At 47.3% G+C, this 25,465-nt stretch overlaps 1 protein-coding gene across 5 annotated transcripts in view; it reads left to right on the top strand.

The window, feature by feature from the left end:
- Window positions 1-25,465, top strand: part of LOC144147059 (uncharacterized) — a 320,221-nt gene that overhangs the window by 267,742 nt on the left and 27,014 nt on the right. For all 5 annotated transcript variants that reach the window (XM_077679092.1, XM_077679089.1, XM_077679091.1 and 2 more), the window contains exon 18: window positions 7,798-7,952. In XM_077679092.1, coding sequence (XP_077535218.1) covers window positions 7,798-7,952 — 155 coding nt within the window. The remainder of the gene's footprint in view (window positions 1-7,797; window positions 7,953-25,465) is intronic.

The raw sequence follows: 25,465 nt of genomic DNA on the forward strand, positions 1-25,465 counted from the left end.
AGGGCGAAGTAAATGGCTTACTTGAGACAAGCAGACAGTTCTGTGGTAAAACATTGAGTTTCGCATGGATATAAATTATTCGTGTCATTGTTACATGAATGAAGGTAAAAGAGATGATTTGCAGTTGACGCGACGCACATGCAAGAGAAACTTTCAACGCACATGGTCGTTACGGCGCCTGCGATGACTCATTCGACAATAACATCTTGACTTCTAGAGTTTTTTTCCTTCCTTCGTTGGACATCCTAATTCTCAGTTTGTGTGCAGCGTGGAACAGAACAGTATGTGGGCATGCTGGAATAACAGCACATGCCAGATCGCCGAACAATATCTGCAGTTAGCTACCACACTTTCCGGTTCTTCCCTTGAACATAGCGGCCCCACAAGCGGTGGCCACGTAAGGATAGCAGATCAAGCCTCAGGCCTATACTCCTGCTAGTGCCGTTTCGATAAATGTCACGTGTCAAAAGAAAAACCGCCGAAAAGCATGACCATTGGCTTGAATTTCTGGTTTTTCGCCGTAAAAGCACTGTATAAACAAAACTGAGTACCATGAGTGCAGTCTAACTTAGCGCGGGCCTATTGCTCAGATAACTCATTGGCGGCAGTGCCAGTGAGCGAAACCTCCGCATGAATCCGGAGAATCGCTACTAATTCGTAGCATTTCTTCCCCACTTGTCTATATTGTGAGTATTTTACAGCCAAATTTGGCTATCAGTATCAAAATAGGTGGAGTTATGAATTGTTTTACGATTTTTTTCCTTCTTTTCCCCAATATTGTAAATTTACATAGCACAGCTATTATGTGCCTATTCTTCAACAAATTGGTAGTACTCTCCACATGCAACTCGTACTTCTTTATTCGTAGCTCAATTCGTTGTTATTTATCGGATTTCTTTATTCGCGTTTTTGTCTTTTTTTGCGAAACATTTTCGTGAAGCCTTTGTTTTATGAGATCTACGGGATGTCTACTTTTTATGTAGTCATTATTTTTGTATTTTATTTTTTCTATTTTATGTATTCCTTGGTTTTCCGAAATTCCATTCTATCGTTTACTCCTATTCGCGCTATCGTAACGAATAAATTCGGAAATTTTTGCGCAGGGGCTAGCGTACGCTACGCTACCGGCGAGGGGTACTGGTACTCGACAAGGCATGCGCGCGCAGGCGAAGACAGGGAGGGCCACTCCTACTGCAACTATTGTGCGGCCACGACGACGTTGGCAGCGCCACATCGGAACGGGTCCCGTACATACCGCGACTAGCGTAGCGCACGCTAGCCGCTAAGTCCTAAAGGGGCCGTGCAGACCAAATGCAAGTTTGTTTTAGATGCGGAGCATCTCATGCTCGGGGTTGTGTCCCTCCCTCCCTTGTCCACCGTCCGCACTCTACTGCGCATGCGCCTCCCTTCAGCCCCGTCAGTAATTGGGCGGACGTCAGCGCAGTCCACTGTAAAAAGAGATAGTTAGGCGGCGCCCGGTTTCGATCCCTCGACTGTCTGGCCGCAACGGGAGGTACGAGGCGCTCCTCCCACTGCGCTACGAACCGAGACGGGAGCATGTGCTACGAACGCGCCTTATGTCCTTCACTCAATCAAACTATGTCAAGAGGCTACTGATACAACGAAGGCACGCGAAGATCAACGTCAACGGAAACGACGAAGTGAAAACTTATGGGAACTTCAGTCGACCCCATGGCTGCTTCGCATACTATTCAGGGTTCCCCTGCGGGAAGATGGCGTAATTTTTATTCGAAACATTTCGTCTTTATAGTCCTCCCAGCCCTTGTAAGCCCTTGTAAAACACAAACTGTGCTTTATTATCTAAGAAATTATTCAACTTGAGGTTAAATTTTGATTACCCCGCCAAATCGTCTGTTTCCAGGATGTCTGCGAGCTAAACTTGGTGTGCTGTGGAGCCTTGTTTCCCATTAGTCTACCTAAATGGCGCCACCACACCGCAGCGTGCCGTTTTCTGCCTTTGCTTTGTTTTTGACCGTGTTTGTACCGGGCTTATTTTTGTTCAGACAGAAAAAAAAATCGTTTCGTGAAACGTGGGGTTCGATCAACAAGTATGATCACGTAAGACACAGTCGGTTACACCAATCGGATAGTGAACGAGAATACTTCTAGATCACTCTTCCCAAAACGCCGCAGTGCTGTGTAGCTAAAACAACCATAGTGTGACAAGTACCATCAGAATTATGCATCGGTATTTTTATCTTAAACAACAGCGCAAAAGACAAGGACTAAGAAAGAAGACAGACAAGCGCTGCAAACAACTGAGCGTAATTTATTGCTGCTCGCTTATAAATACGCTTGTCACACATAAAAATACACAAAAAACAGAAGATTTACACAACCATAGGAAAACGTAATCACGTCTTGTCATAACTACAACCACACGTTTACCCATTAAGGTAGTTTATCTCTTTTTGCGTTAAGGCCACCGACGGCTTGCTGACGCATTTTTCCTTGTCTTTTGCGCTGTTGTTTAAGATCAGAATGAACCAACTGGCCCCAGTCGAGACGCTAATTCAGGTATTTTTATGTTTTTGTAACTTGCGCTCTTTATCCCACCATTCTTACTGGTATAAAGAGAATGCGCCCTGTAATGCCCAATGTATCATAAGATACACTATCTTTCGGATTTTTCTACTCGCTTTTGGGCCTTTCGAGCGACATGAAATGCCCACTAGTATCATTTCTTACACCACCTAAGCGTTTTTCAAAAACCTACGCCGCGATAACTCGCCCCATTGAGTCCAAAATTCAGTTTGGAAGATGGAGTCCTTCGTCTGAAGCGCTCCCGTTGGGTCTGTACCTACATTGAATGGTTGTATGATACACTTTTTTTTACCGGGCGTACCATAGATTAAATACCCATTTTATATGTAGGTATACATATACTAACATGTAAATTGGTATATGCTACATTATATACCTACATTATCTATGTACGTATATATGTGCTTACTCTTTATGCGTTTATGACACACTATGTAATTTTGACACCCTGGAGAAAAGAAAATTTTATTCCCGTTTTTTAATTGTTTCAATCACAAACTACAAAGTAACAAATCATTAGAATTTTTATCTATTGTTTTCATTGTTTGGGACAATAGCTTTCTTATTCCCATTGTTGTACGGGACGGCTTTACAAGGAACGGCGTTCCTGGAACTAGTTCCTTTTTGGAGGAACGGAGGAACGCCACCGTTCCATTAAGGGTCGGTGGAACTGTAAAGGTAACTCGTTACGCTTTCAAAGGAATGGCAGTAACAGCGTTCCTTCCGTTGCATCGCTCGGATTTGGCTGTTTTTAATGCCAAGGCTCGAGTACAAAAATCCACAAAGCGTTACTGCGTTTCTCTTCCTATAAGATGGTCAGTGTGCCCGCCCTTCAGCCATACGTACTTCCTGGAAGGTCAAAGGGAGAAGACTAACCACGCAGCGGCCGCAGCTTGTGCTTGCTTTCATGCTGGTTGCTTACGCGGCGTTCGACGGGTGAATAGCTTAGCCGCGAGAATGCTTTTAACCCTTCATCGTTTATCTGGGGAGGCCAGAATGCGCGTCTGGCCAATAGAATTGTTCCCTGGCGGGGAAAGAATAGAGAGTTTTAGCAGTCCGTCCATTCTGTCGTATGCGTTGTTACTGGGTTGACCGGGACCCGGCTGGGCACTTGGACATTCGTCGTGGTAGGGGGATTAGTTCCGCGGGCCTGCATTCGCCATGTCCGTGCCTCCGCACCCTTCCTACTCGCCCTTCCGCGCGCTCAGGAGCAGACTGGTCCCGGTCAACCAGGTAACAACGTGGCCAACGAAACGAACGGACTGCTAAACGGGATCCCGACATTAAGGTGTCGGGCATTTCGGGCTAGGACGTTTCGGAGTGGGCATTTCTGTCCACGGACATTTTGGTGCACGACGTCTCGGCCCCCACATTTTGAGTGATGGGATGTCCCGGGCATTCTTTGAACATTCTAGCTTTAATATTGTAATTTCGTGACTTGATATGATTTTACGTTCGAGACTTGTGTTTGCGCCGCCGTTCGTGGAAACGAACGCTAAACCCTGGCGGATCATTGCCACGTGAAACCGTATTTCTGTATCAGATGGTAAAAATTAACGTGGTTAATTTGGATCCGTTCAATCATTTTTTGTTACTTTAACATTCTTGTCAACAACCCTAATACTTTTAGTGTTACCAAAGCGCTTTCCATTCACTTCACCAAACGGTGAAAGACGGTGCTGCTTTTAGTCTATTCTTCTCTCCCCCTCCCCCCCCCCAGCAAAACGTCCGCGAAAAAACAACAGGAAAACAAGGTCCATTAGGCGCGTGTGCATTTCGTTTTAATTATTCTCTCAATCAATCTCGCCTTGGTTGCATTCGGTGTCAGTTGTACTTAAAACTAACAAACCAACAATCGCCCTTACGATGGCGTTACTTAGGGGAGGGGAAAGCTGAGCCCCGCCGGCAATCATCCCCCTAAGTAGAGAGTGAGGGGTGTCACTTGTGCTTCACCATTCCGTCGTCTGGCTTCAAAAACTTGAAGACGACTGTTGCCGCTCTCGTCACACTACCCTATTCATTTTTTTTCTCCTTATAATGGGAGGAAGCGATGTATATCTGGGGTGTCCATGATATGCGCGACTTGATGAGTTAATTCCTAAGGGGGCGACTGAAGGCGCAGAAAGAGCGATTCCTGGAGTGGGGGTGCCATCGATATGACCGCGACGCGCGGAAGGGCGTAGCCAGAAAACGATAGTGGCCATTGTGTTCTCAGCGGCTTTTCGGGTGGCTTTTTGTGTCACATTATAGAGGTTTTGTGCGCCCATTGTGAAGGTAAAGCTTTTTGTCTGTTTTAAACGCGAAGTGTTCTATTTCGTTCTTCTGAATGTATCACCCAATTCCTGCAAAAGCCTCTACTAAGAGGCTAGCAGTATGTTCCAAATAAAAAATAAAAAAATCACTGCGGTGACGCTTCGGAGTTCGGAGACCTTGAACTTCACCACGCCAGTAGGATTTTCTGGGGAAACCGAAAATAATATGGCTGAAAAAGAAATCTGGTCGAGATTCGAGCGTACAGGCTGGAGGTGGGAGGGGGGGGGGGGGCGGGGCGCTAGAACAAAGAATTAAAATGTGGTAAATGTAGGCTTGTAAACATTAAACGAAGGTTGGTTGTCCCGAACACAATGGGTGGAATTTGTATGCACAACCGGTACGCGCTTAATCAGCATTTAGGGCATTAGAACCTGCGGCTGTTTTCCAAAAGGGCCGTTTTTCCTCCCCGACCATATCCTAGACCAGTGTTCGCGAATTCACTTTAGCAAGGCAGCTAAGCCTACGTAACACTCTTCATAAGGTTTTCTCCATTCTGGGGGGCTAGCTAATGTTTGTTACTTTTTGGATATTGAGAGTGTGCATGTAATTTATGTAATTTGAGGGTGTGTAATTTAAAAAAAATACAGAAGAGGCGATCGTAAACACGGGTAATTGTCTTACTAAAAAAGAGCAAATATAAATTAACAACCTGTCATAAATGAAAAAAAACGTGTGCTAAAGAATTCAATCGGCTGCATAACAGGTGTCCCCAGGAAGAGGTAATAAACAAAAATATATAAATGTTGAATTTCTAAAAATACCTGGCAAAGATCGAAGATGGCATCAATCAAAAAAATAAATTCACTGCTCCAGATTGTTGCCCATAACCCACGTTATGTGGAAATATTAATATAACGGCTGTTGCAAACAGGCAAGCACCGGATAATTTCGTCGCCGAAATGTCCGTACACCGAAATGTCTGTACACCGAAATGTGCGTGCACCGAAACGCCCGTACACCGATATGTCCGTACACTGATATGTCCGTACACCGAAATTTCCGCACCCAAATATCCTCCACCGAAATGTCCTCGAACCGTATGGAGTTTGTCCTGTGCTCCCAGAAAAAGTTCGCCTAGGAACGTTTCTTTTGATTATCTTTATCTCCAGATAATCTGCTGCCGGTGGTGTTAATATTCGTATAATATACGTAGTTCGATGTGAGTTTTAAATGCCTCACTTAATTTCGACCCACGATTATCCTACACTATATTTTAATTTAAAAACCTAATTGAAGCGTAATGTAACGAAACGTTCCAATTTTCGAAGTGGAACTGGAACGCGTTCCTTTCGCAATAAAGGAACTTTTAATGGGAACTTGTTTCAAAATTGGCAAGAAACGAGGAACGAGCTTTCGTTCCTATTTTGGAGGAACGTGTACAACACTGCTTATTCCACAAGCTTATATACCCCGCCTAATTTTCGCTTGCTTTCGGCGGCATCGGCCAATCGCAGTGCTGGTACATGATACATTAAACGTACTGTTGCGCGAAATATTGCAGTGGGTCGAATGGCCATTTCCTTTTTTCGCCTAATTATGTACCTTATTTGAGCGAAATTTACGTTAAAAGTGATGTCAGCATGATTCTAACGAGGCAATCTTTCGAATGAGACAAACTTGTGTTCTGTCTGCATGGCCGCCTTAGTTTGTTACTTCCGACATTTATGCATTTTTTGGGAGAATGCGGGCCGTTAGGCGATTGGCTTACTATTGCAATATTTCTTCAGTTTTTGCAACGTTCTTTTCCGGATTTTTGTCGTTTCATCCAAGTTTTGTGGACTATCGTAACAGATGCATAATTTCGATTTTGTGAGTTTTGATTTATTTTCCTGAATTTTTGCATTATTTTTACATTTCTACCTTTTCAGAACTTTGTTTCACCAGTTATCTTATTTAGGTTGTAAAGTGATTATATGCGACAGTTCGGCCAATTATCCATGTTTGTGTAAATACACGGCGTTACGCGGTCCAGGCTGTGTCCGTATTCGACAAAGAATGCTCCGCATTAAATTTCACAGCGCCGCTTGAGTCAACCGGTAAAGCCAGTAAAGCCAGTGGCAGCGTAAGCAACTGCCCAAGCAGGTCGCGTACAAAGAGCCGGCGTCTCCCGGAGGAAGCCGGCGCGACGTTCTGCTGCCGATGACTGCATCTCGCTAGTGTCATCCTGTTGCTAGTCTTATCCTGTCGCTAGTGTCATCGTGTTGGTACGGTTTTTACTCCAGACAACTACAAGTTAATTGTTTTGTTTCATGCGTCTCGTGTCATCTCCTCGTTTTGTGTCGCAACTCAATACAATTTGAGGACGCATCAAGGTGGTATGAAACGGCCCAGTATGTTCAGCGCGTTTAAATATCAAGATGCCGTTTTCTAGGCAACGTGAAGGACAAACATGGGGTAGCCAACTCGACCTCTGGTGCCAGGGCGCCAGATCCACCGGGTTATAAATTACTCTTGAAATGACGAAGTGCGCGCTCGCCCAGATGCGAGTGTGGTTAATGCGGTACCGTATATTTGTGTCCCCCTCATCGCAAACTACGCTAACAACATCGCCTTTCACGCATCTAGGCGAAGTCTTCGGGTTCTCAGAGTCTTCCGGTACTTTCTATCTATATAAGCATTTATTGAAATTCTTGTTTTATTTCATCAATTTCATCAATCAGGTTATGTGAGAGCAATTTCAGCATATGTATAGCAGTGATTTCACGGTTCAATGGTAAACTGTTGGCGTAGGGTGGATACTTACCTTTCATGTTCAGCTAATTCCTGCGTAACTGTAGAGAGTAGTATCACTTTATGCCGTAACACATGTCGGTATCAACGTCAATTTCAAATGTTGTTGCTAAGAAACACGCAGAAGATACTCAAGAATGTAAAATTTATTTCCGCGTGTGATAAGAGTCTGCATATGCTTATTTACAGGATTCCTGAGAGTGGAAAATGCGACGGATGCCTTGAAGCGCCTGCCCAAATTTCTTTTACACCATGCGGGCATTGCTTATATTGCAACGATTGTGCTCAGCCCATGAAACGCTGTTTCAGCTGCGGAACAGTAATTGTTGCAAGAGCTGATACTGGTAAGTGAAGATCCCTAGCGCAATGTTCTGAAATGAAAAGTTCTATTGCTCCACAGAAGTGTACCGAAATATAGGAACCATAGTTCAGAGCAAAAACTCTGCTATGCTACATTTTCAAGGTGAGTCATCGTGTCGCGATGACCTTCAGCCGCCGGGGCTCACGCCTGCGTCGTCCTCTTACCACAAGCTGCGCCTTTCTTATCCCTTTGCTCACTGGAAGCTTCGCCGTTGCGGTGCAACGCAATTGGGTGAGGGTGAAGGGCTGCTACGCGTACGTCTTATCATCCACTGACAGCTAGGCCGTCTGCGCGTGCGGTTCAGTGCAAGCGAACCCCGTGACTAGGAGAGGATATTACGATTGATAAATGAGAACACTCCCAGCAGACTCATAACCCGATGCACGAACCCTTAAGTGCTGCTTCTGCTGATTTGATGCGCACCGTTCCACAGCCTCGCATTCTATGGCAGGAGGACTGTGTTCTCTATGTGTCCTTGAGCGCAAGCAAAAAAAGATATCAACCGTCCAGCTCATGTAGCTTGAGGGCAGGAAGCCAAATCTCAAGGAAACGTAGACTGTGTGCATATTTTTTTTCTGTTCGCGATAACTAGGTTCAGAAATACAAAACCTCAGCCATTTTAATAAAACGTTTTGGTTCTTCACTTCCTTTTTTTTATTTTTTGTGCTTTAATATCCTTCAGCACGAGCGGGAGATAAAACCATTGTGTCGCTTCCAGCCAGCGATATCTCTGTTATGTTTTCGTGTTAGGAGGCTCTTCAGAGCAATAAATTACACATTTATTCTCGTGATTGCTAAATATTGTTTGTGAGCTTCTACTTTTGGTACTTCGATGCTGCCAATTAACCAAAACCAGCGACTGAACAATTTGTTCTCAGAACGCGTGCTGAGCCTTCGTATCCCCAACCAGACGCACAACATGGCGTTTCTTGTTCTCTTTCTCTCTCTCGAGATACAAAAAAGGTAGAAACCTAAATAAGGTTTATCACAGTATCAGCTGTGATTGTCGGTTATGAATAACGACCCTCGCAGTTTGATTCTTGCACAGAATTCTTTGATTTCACGGGCTATAGCCAAACATTTTTATGCGAGTAAAAACAAAATGCACACTGAAATTATGCTTGCGTAATTATGTGATTGTTTACTTGTAAGTTGGGATTCCTAGAGTGATACGGGAGAATTCTCTTAAATTAGAGAAAATACTTGTGTGCATTCAAGGACGTCGCAGAAGGTAAAGAGTAATAAAATGTATATGAACCAATCTGTCCGAGAGTAAAATGTAAATTGTCAAAGAGTAAGCCAATTTATAAGAGTAAAAAGTATATGCACCAAGCTGTCGGGTTGGGCACACGGGGTCTTCAAGCTGCGTTGTTTGCGATTTTTTTCCATGGATCATCTCTACTGTACCGCAGCAAGAGAGAAACATCGTTACATGTACTTAAATTGCATTACACCGTGTCCTGCTGGCACAATACTTAGGCGCTTCGGTATGATATTCCCATTCACAATGCAAAAAGTTGGCAAAGTCACCTACACAACCTGACACAATTATCTGGAAGAGAACGACGCACTGACGAAAAGCCACATGAACTCACACACCGTACTTCCTGAGACCACGAATACCACTCAGCCTTCCATTGAAGGCTTAAGAACAAATCCTCATACTATACCTAGGAACATAATCTTTCAACTTCTTAGAAAAAGGTTTCAATGCCGACGAATGAAAAACTCTGTGGACGAAAAACCAACCGAAGTGCTTGCAAATCTAAGTATGTTGAGGTGTTCGGTGGGAACATCACATATTAACTTAAAGCGTTTCTAAATTCGGGTAAACATCCACCCTCTTGAGTGCAATCTAGCCATGTCCAAGGGTGTGTAGGCGGAAGAACATCTCAAACTTTGCATATTCCACTTCTTCTTGACGTGGTAGGAAGCTTTGATCAGCTAGTCACCGTCAAAACAGCGCGAGCTGATTGAGAGTGCAAGAGTAGGAGCTGCTGCATCTGGTGCCCTGGACTTCAATCCTTGACCCCTAATTCTTAAACCCCAGGTATTTCTTCATTAAAGAAAGATCTCTCACTGTCTTTCTCTATCTCACTCTCAAAAATCAAAATTGTTCAGCCCGGCCAAGACAATCACCGAATAAATATTCTTAAACACTGGCACTGATGCCGTCTCGTTCAAACTGACCAAACTCTTGCATCCTCAGCCTTTCACGCTCACATTTTAAGCAACAAAAGCGCAGAGAGCCGTTGTCTTTCTTTGGAAACGGCGATAATACACCCTCTCTGCTGACCTTTGGTGCTCGTGAAACATGTATCGAAACTGGAGCAACTGCTACAAAAACGCTACATGGCAGTACAAGTATGGCTATCGCGCATCACACCTTAAGATCCAGACGTAGATGTGTCATCAACTTTTTTTAAGTGCCGAAAAAATACTCCTCTATTGGATTGACCCAACCTGTTGCAGAGAGAGGCGGTCCTGCCAAAGAATTTTAATTCTCGACATCAAAGGGAAGGTAAAATATTGTAGTCCGCATTTAATACGGTTATTGCACTGTAAGAATTTGAGAAACAGGAGTCTTTTCCTTCTTCCAAAAGTGAGGACAGACGGCCTCTTTTGAATGAGTTTAGAAGCCGCTGATCTACTAGAACTGAATGAATAAGTTGCACTAAGTAAGCGTCTAGTTTTCCCCAGCAGCACTTGTAGAATTCTGTTGGTAAACCACCTGGACGACGCGTTGATCCGTTTTTCTCTCCTAGTAAGATGTCGTATAGCTCGGAAGAGGATATGTCATTCAGTATGTGCGTGTTTTTTTTGGAACCTGATGCAGGGAATTTGAAGCAGAGCGTAGTGGTGCTACCACGTGTTGGTTTCATCTACCTCATGAGATCCTGCTGAAAACACCTCAGAAAAATGAAACGAACCCAATTTGATAACTGATGGATCTGAGCAGATGCTGTTATCCGGGCAGAACAAACACTAATGTTTGGAGTTTTACGCGTAGCCACAAACTTTTGGATTTCGAAACTACTGTTGCAAGAACCATGATTATTGTAGGCATCGGATGGGTAATTGTTTCATTCAGTTGGAGCTTGCGCCTTCCGACCAAGAGTTAGCGGCATACTTAAACAATGTTTCTATAGTCATGACCGTTGGAAACTCCTGAACCGCTGCCACATGTCATACCTCTCCCCATTGTTTACCACTAAAAAAACTGCAGGTACAATTGAGTCAAAAAACGTTTAAATAACCGGTAGCTCCCCCGCCCTCCCACCCCCCCCCCCCTCGTCAATTTAGTTACGAACGCTCGTTTGTTTGGTTTTCACTATAGTAAGCAAAAAAAGTGGAAGCGGAAGACAAAACGACGCGTTCAAGACTGTGCAGTAGGGCTCCGGCACATGCGAGACGAAAGCAAGCAAAAAAGAACAGAAATCCCACTCGTGCTGTTCCAGGCAGGCGGCGCGCTAGGACTTCGAAGGCGCGAAATTTGAATTGCGTTAGACAAAACCTATGTTCAATTCATCAAAAGACGGAGGAGACAGCGTGGCGAAGGGTATGATGGGTGGTAGCAACGAGCGGATAACGGCACCACAGCCCTTCTGGCGCATCAATCACTGATCTGCACTTCCGGCTGCTTTCTCCTTGAGTGGAACTGCCCTAATGTTTTGTCATTGAGTCCAAACAACTTACTCCCCTCTATTGTTCGGGTCCTCCCCTCTGCCCCTTACCCTTCCTGCGGTGTCACGCGGATACCTATGTTCTCACCTTTCGGTGACGCCGAAAAAAACCTGATAAAAAGTGTAGAGATCACTCCTGATAATACATACATGCCGATTACTGTATATGCATCCCTACCGGCTTCATAGATAGCAAGCTGCCCGTCGCAGCCGGCGAGGATCGGATCCAGTATGCCAGAACATTGCCGTGTAAAGAAGCCCCGCTGCGTCAGGTGGGGATACGTTTAACCCCCAATTCGCCAGCTTCGCTTCGCTCAAAGTGGGGCTAATGACTGCTCGCATGAAACTTAGCGATCGTACCAATCAATGCCGATTTCACCGATCACAACTTATAATACCAGCCAGCAGCAGTAACTCCCGGTTAAAGGGGCCCTGAAAGGCATTTTGAGCACACTAAATGAACTAGCGCAATCGCTAGATTGGGTCGCCAACGTCACCTGTGCCAAGTATTAATCTTTTACGCGCAGCGGAAAGCTCACACTTTTGTTGCAAAGTTTGTCGCTTTTTTCTCACCCTTTCCTTCGTGTTTTTGGACGCCGCCATCTTCACATGTCTACATCATCGATTCCCAGATGTTCGTCATGAGCTAGACATCCTGCTATTGGGCGGCTTTTTCACGCACTTCCGGCAAAGAGATGAGTCGTCTGCTCAGCGTCGGCTCGCCGGCTGATCTGCCAGCGGAGTGCCGGAGTGCTTTGACATTTTACGACAAACGAAACAAGTGTAAACAAACGCTTAACCGTTTGTATTGAATGCAACACGGCCATAACACGACGTGGATTTTATCTTACGTGAGTACGTACCATAAAGAAAGTCCCGTGGCACTTCTTTGGTGCAATCGCAGAGAACGCCCTGAGCCGAATGCCCGGGTTTGACGCGTACATTTTATTCAACTTCAAAACAATCCAGAGATGCGTTTCGAACGAACGCAACGTCACAACATGCGTTGCAAGTCTGAACCGCGATTGACAGACGATGAGTTGCTTGCTCCTGCCCGTCGTAAATACGGCACTCACCTCACACCCGGTTTGCGGGGACGAGCAGCAAGTCACAACTCTGGCGCGCAAGCGAGAAGGCTTTTAGCCAGGCACACTACACATACCCCATGCGAGGTTGAGTGGTACGTCGTTCGAGAAAGATAATCCAGACCATGGGAAGCACTATCCACCCGCAGAAGTACAATGTCGCATTTCATCGCGAAACGAACGCGTCCACAACACACAGGAGGCGATGCACACACACACACACAGCTTCGGTCGCTGCATTGGCTTAGCTGCAAGCTTCGTTCGGACAATCAGCGATGCTACGACGATACAGAGCTGCGTGAGGACGACGTGCTAACCACTTCACGTATTTAAAAACACAGGGGCAAAGAACTAGGTTCATCGGAAGCAAAAAATCTTTCCTCCATTATAGTGCCTGAAATTTACTGGCTAGTGTGCCGAGTGCGGGCTCCAGGCGGGCGCCGGGAGCGATGTACGCGGCCGTCTGCCGCTTGGGGCGCTGCCGTGCGGGAGTGTGCGCGTTCATCCGGCCCGAGCAGATCGCGCGGTTACCTCCGAGCTGCGTAGCAGACGGCAGCGGCAGAACTTTCCATTCCCGCTTGCGACGAAAGCGAGCGAAAGCGACGGGAATTCTGTCGCGCAACCAAAATTTGTCCCGACCATTCGACAAAAACGATCGTCGCGCGACAAAGCGACGGAATTCCTGCCGCTCTCACTCGCTTTCGTCGCAAGTGCGAACGGGCCTTTATGAGCAATCTCCGCCCCACATAAAACAAGCTCTTGCTTGTCGCCTGAGCATACGGTTGATATCTGACTACGTTACACTGTGCTTGCCAGTGTATTTAAACGATGTCACTAGGTTTGAAACGTACGCGCTCGGCGTGCAGCTTTGTAAACGCAAGCGGTTTCACATACGCACGCTATTTTGCTGCTAATAGAGTTTTAGTACAGCGTTTGTGGCCTTTGCATACGCTAAACGCTAAATTTTTGCGTCCCGCTACGTGACACCGCGATGGGAGTTTTAGTAGAAAGTCTCATCAGTTTTGCGTAGCGACACACTAATGCATACGGCGCCATCTGTCAAATGTTTTCCGAAATGTCTCGCCGGCTGATCTGCTAGCGGAGTGCCGGAGTGTTTGGACATTTTACGACTATCCAAACAAGTGCAAACAAACGCTTTCCCGTCAGTGTTGAATGCAACACATGGGTGCAGCTTGTCAGAACACGGGTTCTCGCTGATCGAGTGCAGCGTTGGTTTGCTCTTCGCCTTCACGTTCATCGCCGCTGATAAAGCGATCCGATCCGGCGCGTTTTGTGCACGGGTTCTGTGTCGGTTGAAAATGTCTTTTTTCACATGCCGCCGGTAGTAGGAATTACAACCACCGCAAAATAACACCCGGCACCAGCGGGGCCACATCTGAGACCGCGCTTTTTGGATAAACAGTGCGCGGTGCACCAAAGGGAACGAGCGCACGATTCTCCCCACGCGGCTGCGAGTTCGCCGCCAATACCAACTGCAGCCCTGCAGCTACGTACACCGCGAAAGGGCAAGGCCAGGCCGCACACATGCGGCCAGGTCATTCGTTCGCTTTTCCAGCCTCTCTCCATGGTGTCTACAGAGATGAAAAAGCCGAAAGAGCTGGCCCGTAGCAGACGGCAGTCTGTGGGAGCGCAATAGCGGAAGTACGTCACCGCTAAGGAGCGGAGCATCATGGGAGGGGAGGCCAACAGCGAAGAAACAGTTGAAAGGAGGAGGAAATACGGCGCGACGATAATTCGCGGTTTTTGATTTACGATTTCTCAGCTAATACTCATCGCTTTAACAAAATTCTTGCAGGAGGAGATTGCTAATACATTGCTTTATTTGGTTACATGTACATCCATGCATCGGCGGAAGGCCTTTCAGGACCCCTTTAAATCTAGAACTGATTTTAGCTACGCAAAAGATAAGTAAACAAGTAAGCCACACTGCTACCACATGCACCAGCACGACTAGCATTCTTTATTTCGAGAATTTCGTTCATTTAAACGTTCGGGAACAATGTCGATTTTCACTTTATGCTCAGGAGCTTTCTTTTCAGATGCAGCTCGTGTATGTACATCGAAATGTTTACAGAAAGGCTCGAATTTGTATAAACATCCCGGCAGGGCTTTTCTGCGCGTTCAAGCGCCGTCATTCTTGCGAGAACACGACGTTTTTCCAGCGAGGGGAACACTAATCGATGGCACCCTTTTCAGCGGGAGCTGCGTTTTAGCTTCTCAGCTTCGAACGTTTGTACGAGCACCGTTTGGGTGGCGTGCAAGCCAAACAAATTGAAAAGTTGTGTATGGCAGCCGCCCCTGGTCTATGCTTGCGGCGGAAGCCAGTTATCTTAAGGATATTACTGCGGAGCTGTATACCCCTCACGCCCTCCCCCGTTTTAAGTGCGATGCACTTTATAAGCGACCCCAAACCATCCACCGCCGGCGGCGGCGGCGTCCGCAGCCCTGCTCTCCCTAGAAACGGCGCAGAGCGGAGAGGAGCGTCGGTAGCAACGGCGCAGTGACGTCACTCACCACGTGACGCCACGCCCTCACCGCTCCCTCGCGGCGCGGCGGTGTGCGCCGCGCGCACCCCTCTCCTCACCCGCGCCATGACGTCACGCACCACCTCCTCTCCCGGCAGCTGCCGTGCGCCGCTGCGCGCGTCCCCCTCCCCCTTCGCTCGCTCCTCCTCTCTCCTCGCTGGCTGCAGCTGCGCGCGCACCCCTCTCTCTCGCGCGCCCGCCTTCTCTCTCAGCCACCTGGCTCGGCGCGCTCAGCGCGGCGTACCCCCCTTTATATGCAGCGATAAACCGCCAGACCTCCGTGGGTCGGCTCGCGCGCGCTCTCTCGCTACAGTCTCCTGCTCGCTCTGCTCCAGTTTAGACCGTTCGCTGGCTGGGCGCCTCTCAAGGCGATGTCAGAATTACTACGCCGTGTACTCTCGGCGCAAGAAATGCATTCGCACTTCCTCACGATTCCCTTCGTGGAGGTGGGGGCAATTTTTTTATTTCAGTGAAGCACATTTACTCGGCGCCTATCCGGAGCTTCGCCATTGCACGGCGGGCCCTCTTTCACAATGGTTATCACAACTGTTATTTCCTTCGCCACCACCGATGCCTCGTTCACAAGTTGCCCACTCAGCTGACAGAACCCGTACCACCGTTATCAGATGATTACGCACAACCAACAGCAGCGCTAATTGGTGTAAAAACGCCCGAAAGCCGCCGCCACTGCTGCCGCCAAAAGTGTAGCCGCACCCGTTGCCGCCTCAAATTTCACGTCGCCCACTCTCCGCGGGTCCCTGCTGGTTCAAAGCAACTTGCCCCGTTGGAACACGGGCGTGAGCACATAATTTGTCTTTAGCTTCAAAGGCATTCTGAGCGAGATTGTCTCGTCGGCACCCTCGTTGAACAACTGGTCATGGTTCTTCTGGCAGAAGAATATTATTAAATCATAGTCTGGCCGCATATAAAGTCTTTCTGTCTCTCTTCGCAGAAGTGTTTTTCGCCTATTATGCACCCATCATCGGTTCCCGGTTTTTGGTGTTCACGGGTTGGGGGTGGAGAGAGGGGACATGCACTCACAGCAGGGCCTAATGCCGCTTCCGATTACTCCCCTTGTAGTTGGGGCAGATTTAAATGTGGGAGTCTGATGGCTCAATGCGTCATGTCAGCCGTCCTCCACAATCGAGCCGTTTGGGTCTCGGTTGGTGTGTTACTTAAAAATAAGATGCCCCAGCCACTGAAAAGGCGCCCGTAAATTAGGGCTCTCTTCGCTAGAAAAAGTGTTTTTCTGCGAAAATGAAGGCGCTTCCACGCACAGAATCGGCCTGTGAGAGCTGGTTCAAGCCTTCCCTGTGACCTTTTGCACGTCTACAGACGAGCTTCACGTAATGAGAAAGCTTTTTGAAGTAACACGAAAGTCGACCAAGTTTCCGCTTGTTTACATGAACGAAAATGGTCGAAAATAAAAGTCGATCAGGCAGTTATAATTGTGTGGGATATGAGGGGCTCCTCGGGGACCTTGCCAGCACTCTGGGGTTGGCCACCACGCTAGCTCCCGCCGTGTCAACCACGCGGGCTCCCGAGCCTACGACAGCCCAGCGAGGTTCACCGATACGAGAACAGAGTAGACAGGGGTGCCAAAGCACAGCCGATTATTTGGAGAATCCCAAAGCATACGAGCACAAGGCTCGACGGCGTTCACGAATCACGCCGTCCGGGTTGTGACCGGGTGGCGTGACGGCATGCTGGGGATTCGCAAGTAGCAGCAGTTGGGTTATCTAGTTCGTGAGTGAGTACTGCAGCTCTATTTCAGCGGTGCCATTCCAGAAGGTCCGAAGTCTGCCTACTACGTAGTTTCCAGCTGCTCCGGTTATGAAAGTAGTGATACTGGAGCATGGAATATACCCCGAGTGGAACCGGCGGAATCGCCCGCAGCACGCCTGGTGTATTCCGTACGCCATACTGGGGCCGCTTACGTTGAGAACGTACATCTTTTTCTATCATCCGCTAGCAGCGCCATATAAAATCGAGCTGCAAAACTCACTCCCTAGCATACACTAGACAACGCCTCTACTACTTTCAAATCCCCAGTGTTGCTGTTAGCCACATCCGGCGCGGTTCGACAGAGGCGTTGCATGACCGTGCGTTTCATTTATCGCCAGCGCGGCAGACAGTTTCCCTTCAGGCTTTGCGTGACGCACATTTTGCTGTGTAAAAGTTCCTGTCAGGGTAACTTATACGAATTACGTATACCATCAACGGCGCGTGTCCATTCTCAGAGGCGACGTCTACACATTTCAAAGGGGTTCGTTCAGCGTAACCGTCGTATAGAAAGAAGCTGAGCACGGAAAGCATAGAAAGGGTAGCGTTAAAAATTAAAGTAACCGCGGGACGCCAGAGGGAGGGCAAACGGGATTCAAGGGCACCAAAGAAGAGACGGGTGTCAGGGTATTAAACTCAATGAAAAAAAACGAATGTGGAGAGCTTCATCGAACAAGAGTGGTGAAGAGCAAAAGAAAATAAAGCAAACAAATCTGGAAAGTTGTTGTCATTGTTGCTATGCCTTCGTAGCACACGGCCACTTCTGAGATTGGCACGCAATTGGTAGCTTTGAGGGGCTAATATGTCCAATTCGAAAAATTCATAACACTGTGAATTTTAAAAGCAAATTTGGTAGAATAGTGCGTGCCGCGGAACGCTTCATTGTTATGTCACGGGAGTAGGACGGACAGGTGCACAGCACCGTCGCGGAACGGCGCTTCTAGGCAGGCTGTGGCATGTGCCAGTCAGCTTGCTGACGTCATTTACCAAGTAAGACCAAAAAATGAAAGAGAAAAAACAGATGCTAACACGTCATAGGAGAAAAGAAGCCGGTAGGGTAATCCTGCCAAAGGACCAAGAAACGAAAGCTAGGAAAATAAAGCAAGAAGTAATTATTTGTATCGCCAGGCTTACGCTATAAACGTTCGTAGGCAGACTGAGTGTCCAGAGGAAATTTTTTATCTGAAAGATGGAGGAGGGTTTCGATAAATAACACGTAGCAGCAATTATTTTGAATGTGGCGTGCTTCCATCACCAGCTTTCTTTTTTAGCTGGTCGGCCTTACTCAAGTGATTGCATTCTCTGCCCCCGTTGGCAAGAAGTTTGTTAGTACAAAAGAAATTTCCAACAAAAAGGTGACATGAATGCTAGAAATATATAAATGAACTTTGTAGTTGTATACATATTAACGAAGTAAAAGTATAATAAAAGAAAGTAGTTGGATTTGCTTGCCCCCAGTAGGCCCTCGTGAAACAGTAGAGTGAGACGACACACTGAATAATGCGCTACGCCCTAGTCGCGCATCCTTGCAGCGCGCTGCGCTCGACCGGTTACACCACCTCTATAATCAGCAAATAGCATGAATCGCATGTTACAGCGTTTCAACCGTTCCAGGAAATATAATCATGAAATTATTATTATCACTACAGCTCCACCTTGCCAAATTACGCTCGAATTCGGGCCATCTCGAATAGCGTCCCCGCTAGCTCTGCATAGGGATGATAGCACAAGCCATACCTTGTCAATGTAAGCGGCCCTAATACGGCCCGCTGAGTATGCCAGCCATGCTCTGCGTGATTGTTCCGGTTTCACTCGAGGTGTACCAGATGGGACACTATCACGTTTTAAAGCAAAGCTTTTTACCTCTACCCCCAAGGGTTATTTTGCGACCCTTGGTGTCAACAGAAAAATTCTGCAAATAAATAAAAGAATTCACTGCCACCGCCAGGAAACGAACCTGGAACTAATACCCTAACAAAGCGAAAGCCTGTTGTCTTACTGACTTAGGTACGACCCCACACGGAGACGGGGAAGACATGTGGTGGACACACCTTGCACAGCTACAAGGTTACTCCCTGCATTCTCGCTGAGTGCCACGTGATAGCGCCATGCGACCTCACGAGCCGCTGTGCGCTCCATCCACGGCACGTCTAGCGGCCCTGCGCGCGCCTAGCTCGTGTGCTAGGAGTTACAAAAGTAAAGGACACTCGCACCAACACATGGCATTTCACTTCAAGTTCGCCAATGTGCTAAAGCCTGTGGCCTCCAGTGTTCACGAAAAAAATCGTTCTAGTCCGCCTTCACGCCGAACGACACATGAAGGAACACATTGAAATTCTTCTTGGTGGCCAGGCCATCACTTCAAGCCCCAGCATCAAGATCCTGGGCCTACATCTCCAGTCCAACACCAAGAGTGACGTATCCTTGCAGCGCCTAAAACCGAACATCAAATCATACATATGATCAGGCGAGTTGCCACCGAGAAGCGAGGCCTCAAGGAATCCGATACATTCGGATTCATTCAAGCGTTTGTCCTCTCGAGAATCACTTACGTCAACCCCCTGTCTTCTCGGCAAAGAGGACATAAAGATCCTTTATATAATGATTATAAAGGTGGTAGAGCAGGCCACTGGTGCTCCCCTGAGTGAGAGAGACTCCTTAGCACGGGGCTCCACAACACGACGGAAGAGCTGATAGAGGGCCATCTTTAAAACCAGAAGCTCCGAATAAGCAGAACTGCGGCGGGTTACCGCATCCTTCGCCAGATTTGCTGGGGAGCACAGAATGCCACTCCGCTTGATGTACACCCAGACTCTTGGCGAGAACACCTAAAGATGCTGCTTTGCTTAGGAATATTAACCCCTCACACGACGACGGTCGCCGACAACCACGGGCTCAAGCGCTCAACACCGCGCACACTCGGTGGGGATCGTGCAGTTACCTACACCGACGCCTCCAAACATCGAGGGCAGTTGTCCGCCATCATCTTGGCTGCCTCCAGAACTAACCTCCTTGCGTGTGCCTCACTCAAGATCCAAGACGTGATGGCAGCAGAAGAGGCATCCATCGCCTTGGCTCTCACTCAACCAGGGGTTCGGAAGGTAGTAACCGATTCCCAACGAGCCTACCGGAATTTCTAGTCGGGTTGGGTGTCCCGACGTGCACTGCGTGTGCTAGAAAACCACTCTACAACCGGTTCATTGAGATCATATGGACAACCGCTCACGCTTTCATCGAGGGCAAGGAATACGCCAACCAACAAGCCTGCGCTTTTACACCCCGTGCTATGGAGCGGCACGAGGACAGTCACCCACTTGTCACGTTCAGGGAGATAACCCACCCTTATCACCTTCAGAGACAGACTTCCCCTTCGCCTTACCCTAACCTTTCCAGAGAATAAAAACTACCATACGGCTCATACAACCCGGCTCCTTCCCACACCCGACGCGACTTCGCCTTATGCACCCGAATCGCTACGACGCCGAATTTAAATTTTGCTCAGAAGTAGGTACACTCCACCACATAATCGGGGTGTGCGACTTCAGCACAGAGCACCCTCCTCTCTTCCCGTCAACTACTCAACAAGAGCAATGGGAGAGGCTGGTGTCCAGCCCCTCTCTGCTTACCCAGCTTCAGTTGATGGACGGAGCACAGGTGGCACTCACTGTATATGGGGTCCACTAAAGAAGGAACCTCTCCCCTGGGCCGCACTTTGGGCTGTTCCGAAATCTGAATAGAAGTACTTCCTACTCCTTCTTCTTCTTCTCGTTCTCCTCCACCATCTCGGCCGACAAACTCGTCACTTCCGTCCGCAGCGGTAGACCTGGAGAAGTGAGATCGTCTAACACCGGGTTTGAGCTTCCGTTAATTTTATAAAAAAAGTTTCCACTCATGTGCTACACAAATACAACTCAACCAACCACCGTTCATGCATTATACTTTAACCTTACCAAGAATATCACTTTGAAGTAATAAAGGGTGTGGTTAAGTGCATTTCACTTCTCTCTGGTTTCACTATTTGTAAAGCGACGTGAGTGTATTTAAGGGACGTCGCATTGGTAGTCGTTGTGGGTGCCTTTTACAGCTATGCTTTCCAACCACACGCACAGGGTGGATTGGCGCGATTTTTTTTTCATAACGCAAGCAACTAGAAACTCGGGAGTATGCAGAACTCTGGCCTTCTGGGATAGGGCCGCTGATTACGAAAAAGAGCGGCAGAACGAGGAAACAACGGTGCCGTGCTACTGCATTGATGTGGCGAACTTTATAATGCAGTGAGCAAGGAGGCTTCACAAAGCATAAAAGCGTGTCCAGGCTGAAAAATCACTGCCAAGCACCAGATGATTGAGCAAGCACCCTCCTGCGCATGTTCAGTTATTGTATGGTTTAACACGTCGACTCAACGCAGGCGATGGGGCGCGCCGTAGTAAAGGGCTCCAGATTGATTTTCACCACCTGGTGATCTTTAACGCGCCCCGTAACCTCGTACACAAGGGCATTCTCGCTTTTCGCCTCCATCAGAAAACCGGCCTCCGTGGTTGGGAATCAAGCCCGCGTCCTCGTGCTCACCAGCACAACACCTTAGCCACTGGACCCCGCTGGGGGTCCCCCTGCGTATGTTGCCGAGCGGCATCATCTATGGTAAAATAGGCGAGAAAGAACACAAGGTCGAGTTACACTAGCGTTTAAAGCAAAGATTTAGTCTCCTCACTGACGCCGTTGTACGCCAATACGCCCTGCAGGAAAGCCATGTTTCTCTGACAATGATGATAAATGATCGTAGGTGAAGTGAAAGAAAAAAATTAGTGCCTTTCCACTCTGTGAAGAAGGACGATCTGGAAAGCTGGACGCACTCCACGGAGTGCATGAATCAAAACATGTCTCTTTGTAATTTGCGATTGAGCATACTTCCGAGAAAATTATCTGAACAAAACTTGGAAGGACTCGAGCATTACTGTAGCGCACAAACATAGAGCTGTCTCTGCTAATTCCGGGTCGTAGCCTTCTTACCGTCTGTGTAACGCACTAAACCACTGCGTTGGACCAAGAAGTATGGCAAACGGGCCTTATGACGTCCAAGTTGAAACGCCCCGACAGCACAATGGCCAAGTCATCAGTGAAGACCTGAAGCATATAGCGGCGCGTGCACGCGCACCCCCTTTTCACTTCCCACCCTTTCAGGCATCAATCGGCAATCGGTGATGTGCGCATGCCTAAATTGGTCAACTCTAGCGAAGGTGTCGCTACGGAAGCCACTCAAGCTAAACAATAAATATTGGTTCACATCGCCGATCGAAGCGGGCGACCTGCTGTCTATGTTGGAGGGATTTGTAGCTATTCGGCGAGCTGGAACTTCCGGCGGCAACGGCGGCGGCAGCAGGTTTCCTTTGGTGTCGCGCCCATTCGCGCTTCTGTGCGGCCGACGCTCCTTAAATTCCCGCTCTTCTTCCTCGGAGCAAATGACACGCTTTTCTTCCATAGCGAGTTAAAGGCTGGACGTACTCGAGCTTTACTTCATCGGTCAGAAATTTCCGTTTCCTTAAATTGCGTCGCGGGCATCTCACTGACACTGTAACACACTGACACGAACTCAAAATGCTCGATCACGGAGGACAGCTGACAGGTTGGATTGCGCCATGAGACTTCCATTTTTAAATCTCCCTCCAGCACGGAGGGTGTATCGTTGGTACCGGCATGAAGCCTAACTGCGTATGCACTCCCGCTCCTTCCACCCTCAATCCGAGCACGCATATACCGGCAACCAGTGATTAGTTTGTGCTTAGGTTCGAAATACACCGGCGAAAATGTCGTTCGGAAAGCCTATTAATCTGAAGAGCAATTATGAGCTAAGTCTTTCGTTCCAAGCGGGCAAGTTGTTCTACACCAGGGCATGATTCGCAAATGCTACACGAGGTGGAATTTCTGGCAGCAACACTGGCGAAACGTTCGGCGGCAGTGGCTACGTCGTTTTGATGCCATTATCAGCCGTAGGCGCAATTTATGAAAGAGGCAGCAGTGGTAGCGAGGGCATAAAAATTGATTGATTGATTGATTGATTGATTGATTGATTGATTGATTGATTGATTGATTGATTGATTGATTGATTGATTGATTGATTGATTGATTGATTGATTGATTGATTGATTGATTGATTGATTGATTGATTGTAGGGTTTAACGCGCCGACGCAACGCAGGTGATGAGGCGCGCTGTAGTGGAGGGCTCCGGATTAATTTTGACCATCTGGTGATCTCTAACGTGCGCCGAAATCTCGTGCACACGGGCGTTTTTGCATTTCGCGTCCATCAGAAAAGCGGCCGCCGCGGCCTGGAATTGAACCCGCGACCTAGTGCTCAGCAGCGCAACGCGTTAGCCACTAACCCACCGCGGCGGGTGAGGGCATAACAGTTGTGAAAAGGGGGTCGGCGTTGAAGGGGAGCAGCGTAGGAGCGGAGCAGAGAAAATCTGCTACACCGGAATTAAAACTGGGGGGCAGCGGGGGCGGAAGGGGGAAGACATACTGCTTTGCAGAAACAAAACGGTTCCCGTTGCCGGAGTCTATCCTGGGTCCCTCGCACTATGAAGCCGGCGGCTATCCGATTTCTCCATTTCGACGTGGTCGAAGCGAACGCCAGGCAGCTGGTACCGATTAGCGCCATACACCCCAAACTGAAAAGTTAGGCCAACGGAGTGCGGACCCGGGAGTTTGCTGTAGGTTTTCTAGAAAAGTGGTGCGTAGCTCCAGAGTAGCACATACTCGCAATGTGGAATTGCCGAAACAAAGAATCCATCACCACAAAGTGTCGCGTTCAGCCATCGTCGTCGTTAGACGGAGTAATGCATGATATTTCGTAGAATGGTCTCAGCAAGCCGTAGGCGAAGTATTTGACGGCGCTGCTGGTTATCTTGTTGGAAATGCTCGTACGCTTGGCGAGGCTGAAAAGACAGCATCAGCCCTGACCAAGCAAATCATTCGGTGATTGGCGGCTTACAGCTCCTTTTTCAATATTACAGATATTAGAAAATAACGGGAAGACTAACTTCTATGAACACACAAAAAAACAAAAAGAACAAAAAAACACAACTGGTTCTTGCTGCAGAAAGAGTGCAGCACTTCCTACTCTTTTTTAGGGCACTGCATTGTAGACGGGCCTAAATATTGTTTTGTTAGCGCCGCATTGTGCATCTAAAATAAATGGGCACCTTTCTGAAGCCACAACAAATGTCCCTGTGATGGGTCATTATATTTAAAATACTTTTTACCCTCATATGCTGACATTCTTCGGGCCTGTCTACAGCATTAAGCAGCCAATGTTTGATATGCATGCCCGGCTAACAACTTATCCATGTAACAATGAAGTCATCAGAACAATGTGTAGTTTTATAATATGTCATTGTATGCGAATAATCGAAGCTAATTGACGCGTTGACTTGACACCTATTTCGTAGTCCCGATAACCAGAAAAATCAGAAGATAAAGGGAGGAAGTATCATTTCTGCACAAGCCCAACATACATTGTCCGCAGCGTTATCATTACGGTGGCGTGGTATCACACACACACACACGCATTTATTAACTTAAGTTGTTGTCAGTCATTACGTTATCATGAAAATGGGCTATAAGTTGATTTTTTCTCTAGACAACATCGAAATGAAATGCGGTTTTTGTATTTATGATGTCCTTTATTTGTAACCAACTAATAAATTAAGAGAAGTTAACAGATGTTAGATGACTCTTTCCACCGTTCAGGTTTAACTAAAACAGTGGGTTGTGATCACAGCAAAAAGTGTTGAATATAATCAGTGCTCCTGTTATTTGGTTTTTCACAGTTACAATTATTCAGGTTAATAGAACTCAGGGTATAATACAACATTGATATTTTATGGTGAGAAACAGGCAACGCAATTTTTTTCGATTATGCAATACCTCCATAAACTCTGAATTGCAAGTTATCAGTTATGAGGGTTTGGATACCTCCCACTCGCACGTACGACTAAAGTAATTATTCATTGTTTTGAACAGGGTGGTAAAGATTCATTTTTAAACCCAGTGCAATAGTTGGGACACCACTGAAGTGCAGGACAGGCACTGACACGAGGGGCGTTCACCCAGTGTTTTGTTCTTTACGGTTACTCTACATCGCTCTACTTACACAAGGCGCAATTACTACACACGCCGTTGTCCGTAAACCACGTTTAATAAGTAATAGTTATAGCGTAGTTTTTAGCACTTCGAACAATTGGAAAGTTCCACTTCCGATCAGCCCGTTCTATTGGGTGTCCCTGGATTTTATTAGTGCCTAAATTCCAAGCTGCGTTCAGAGGCTGTTATAGTGGAATGACTTTACATGATTTTCCGCATGGATCTTTTCACTATAACGCTAGTTCCCATCGCCTAAAT

The sequence above is a fragment of the Haemaphysalis longicornis genome, unplaced genomic scaffold (genome assembly GCF_048455015.1).
Source record: "Haemaphysalis longicornis isolate Haplotype H1 unplaced genomic scaffold, Haemaphysalis longicornis Haplotype H1 scaffold_7, whole genome shotgun sequence".
NCBI lineage: Eukaryota > Metazoa > Arthropoda > Arachnida > Ixodida > Ixodidae > Haemaphysalis > Haemaphysalis longicornis.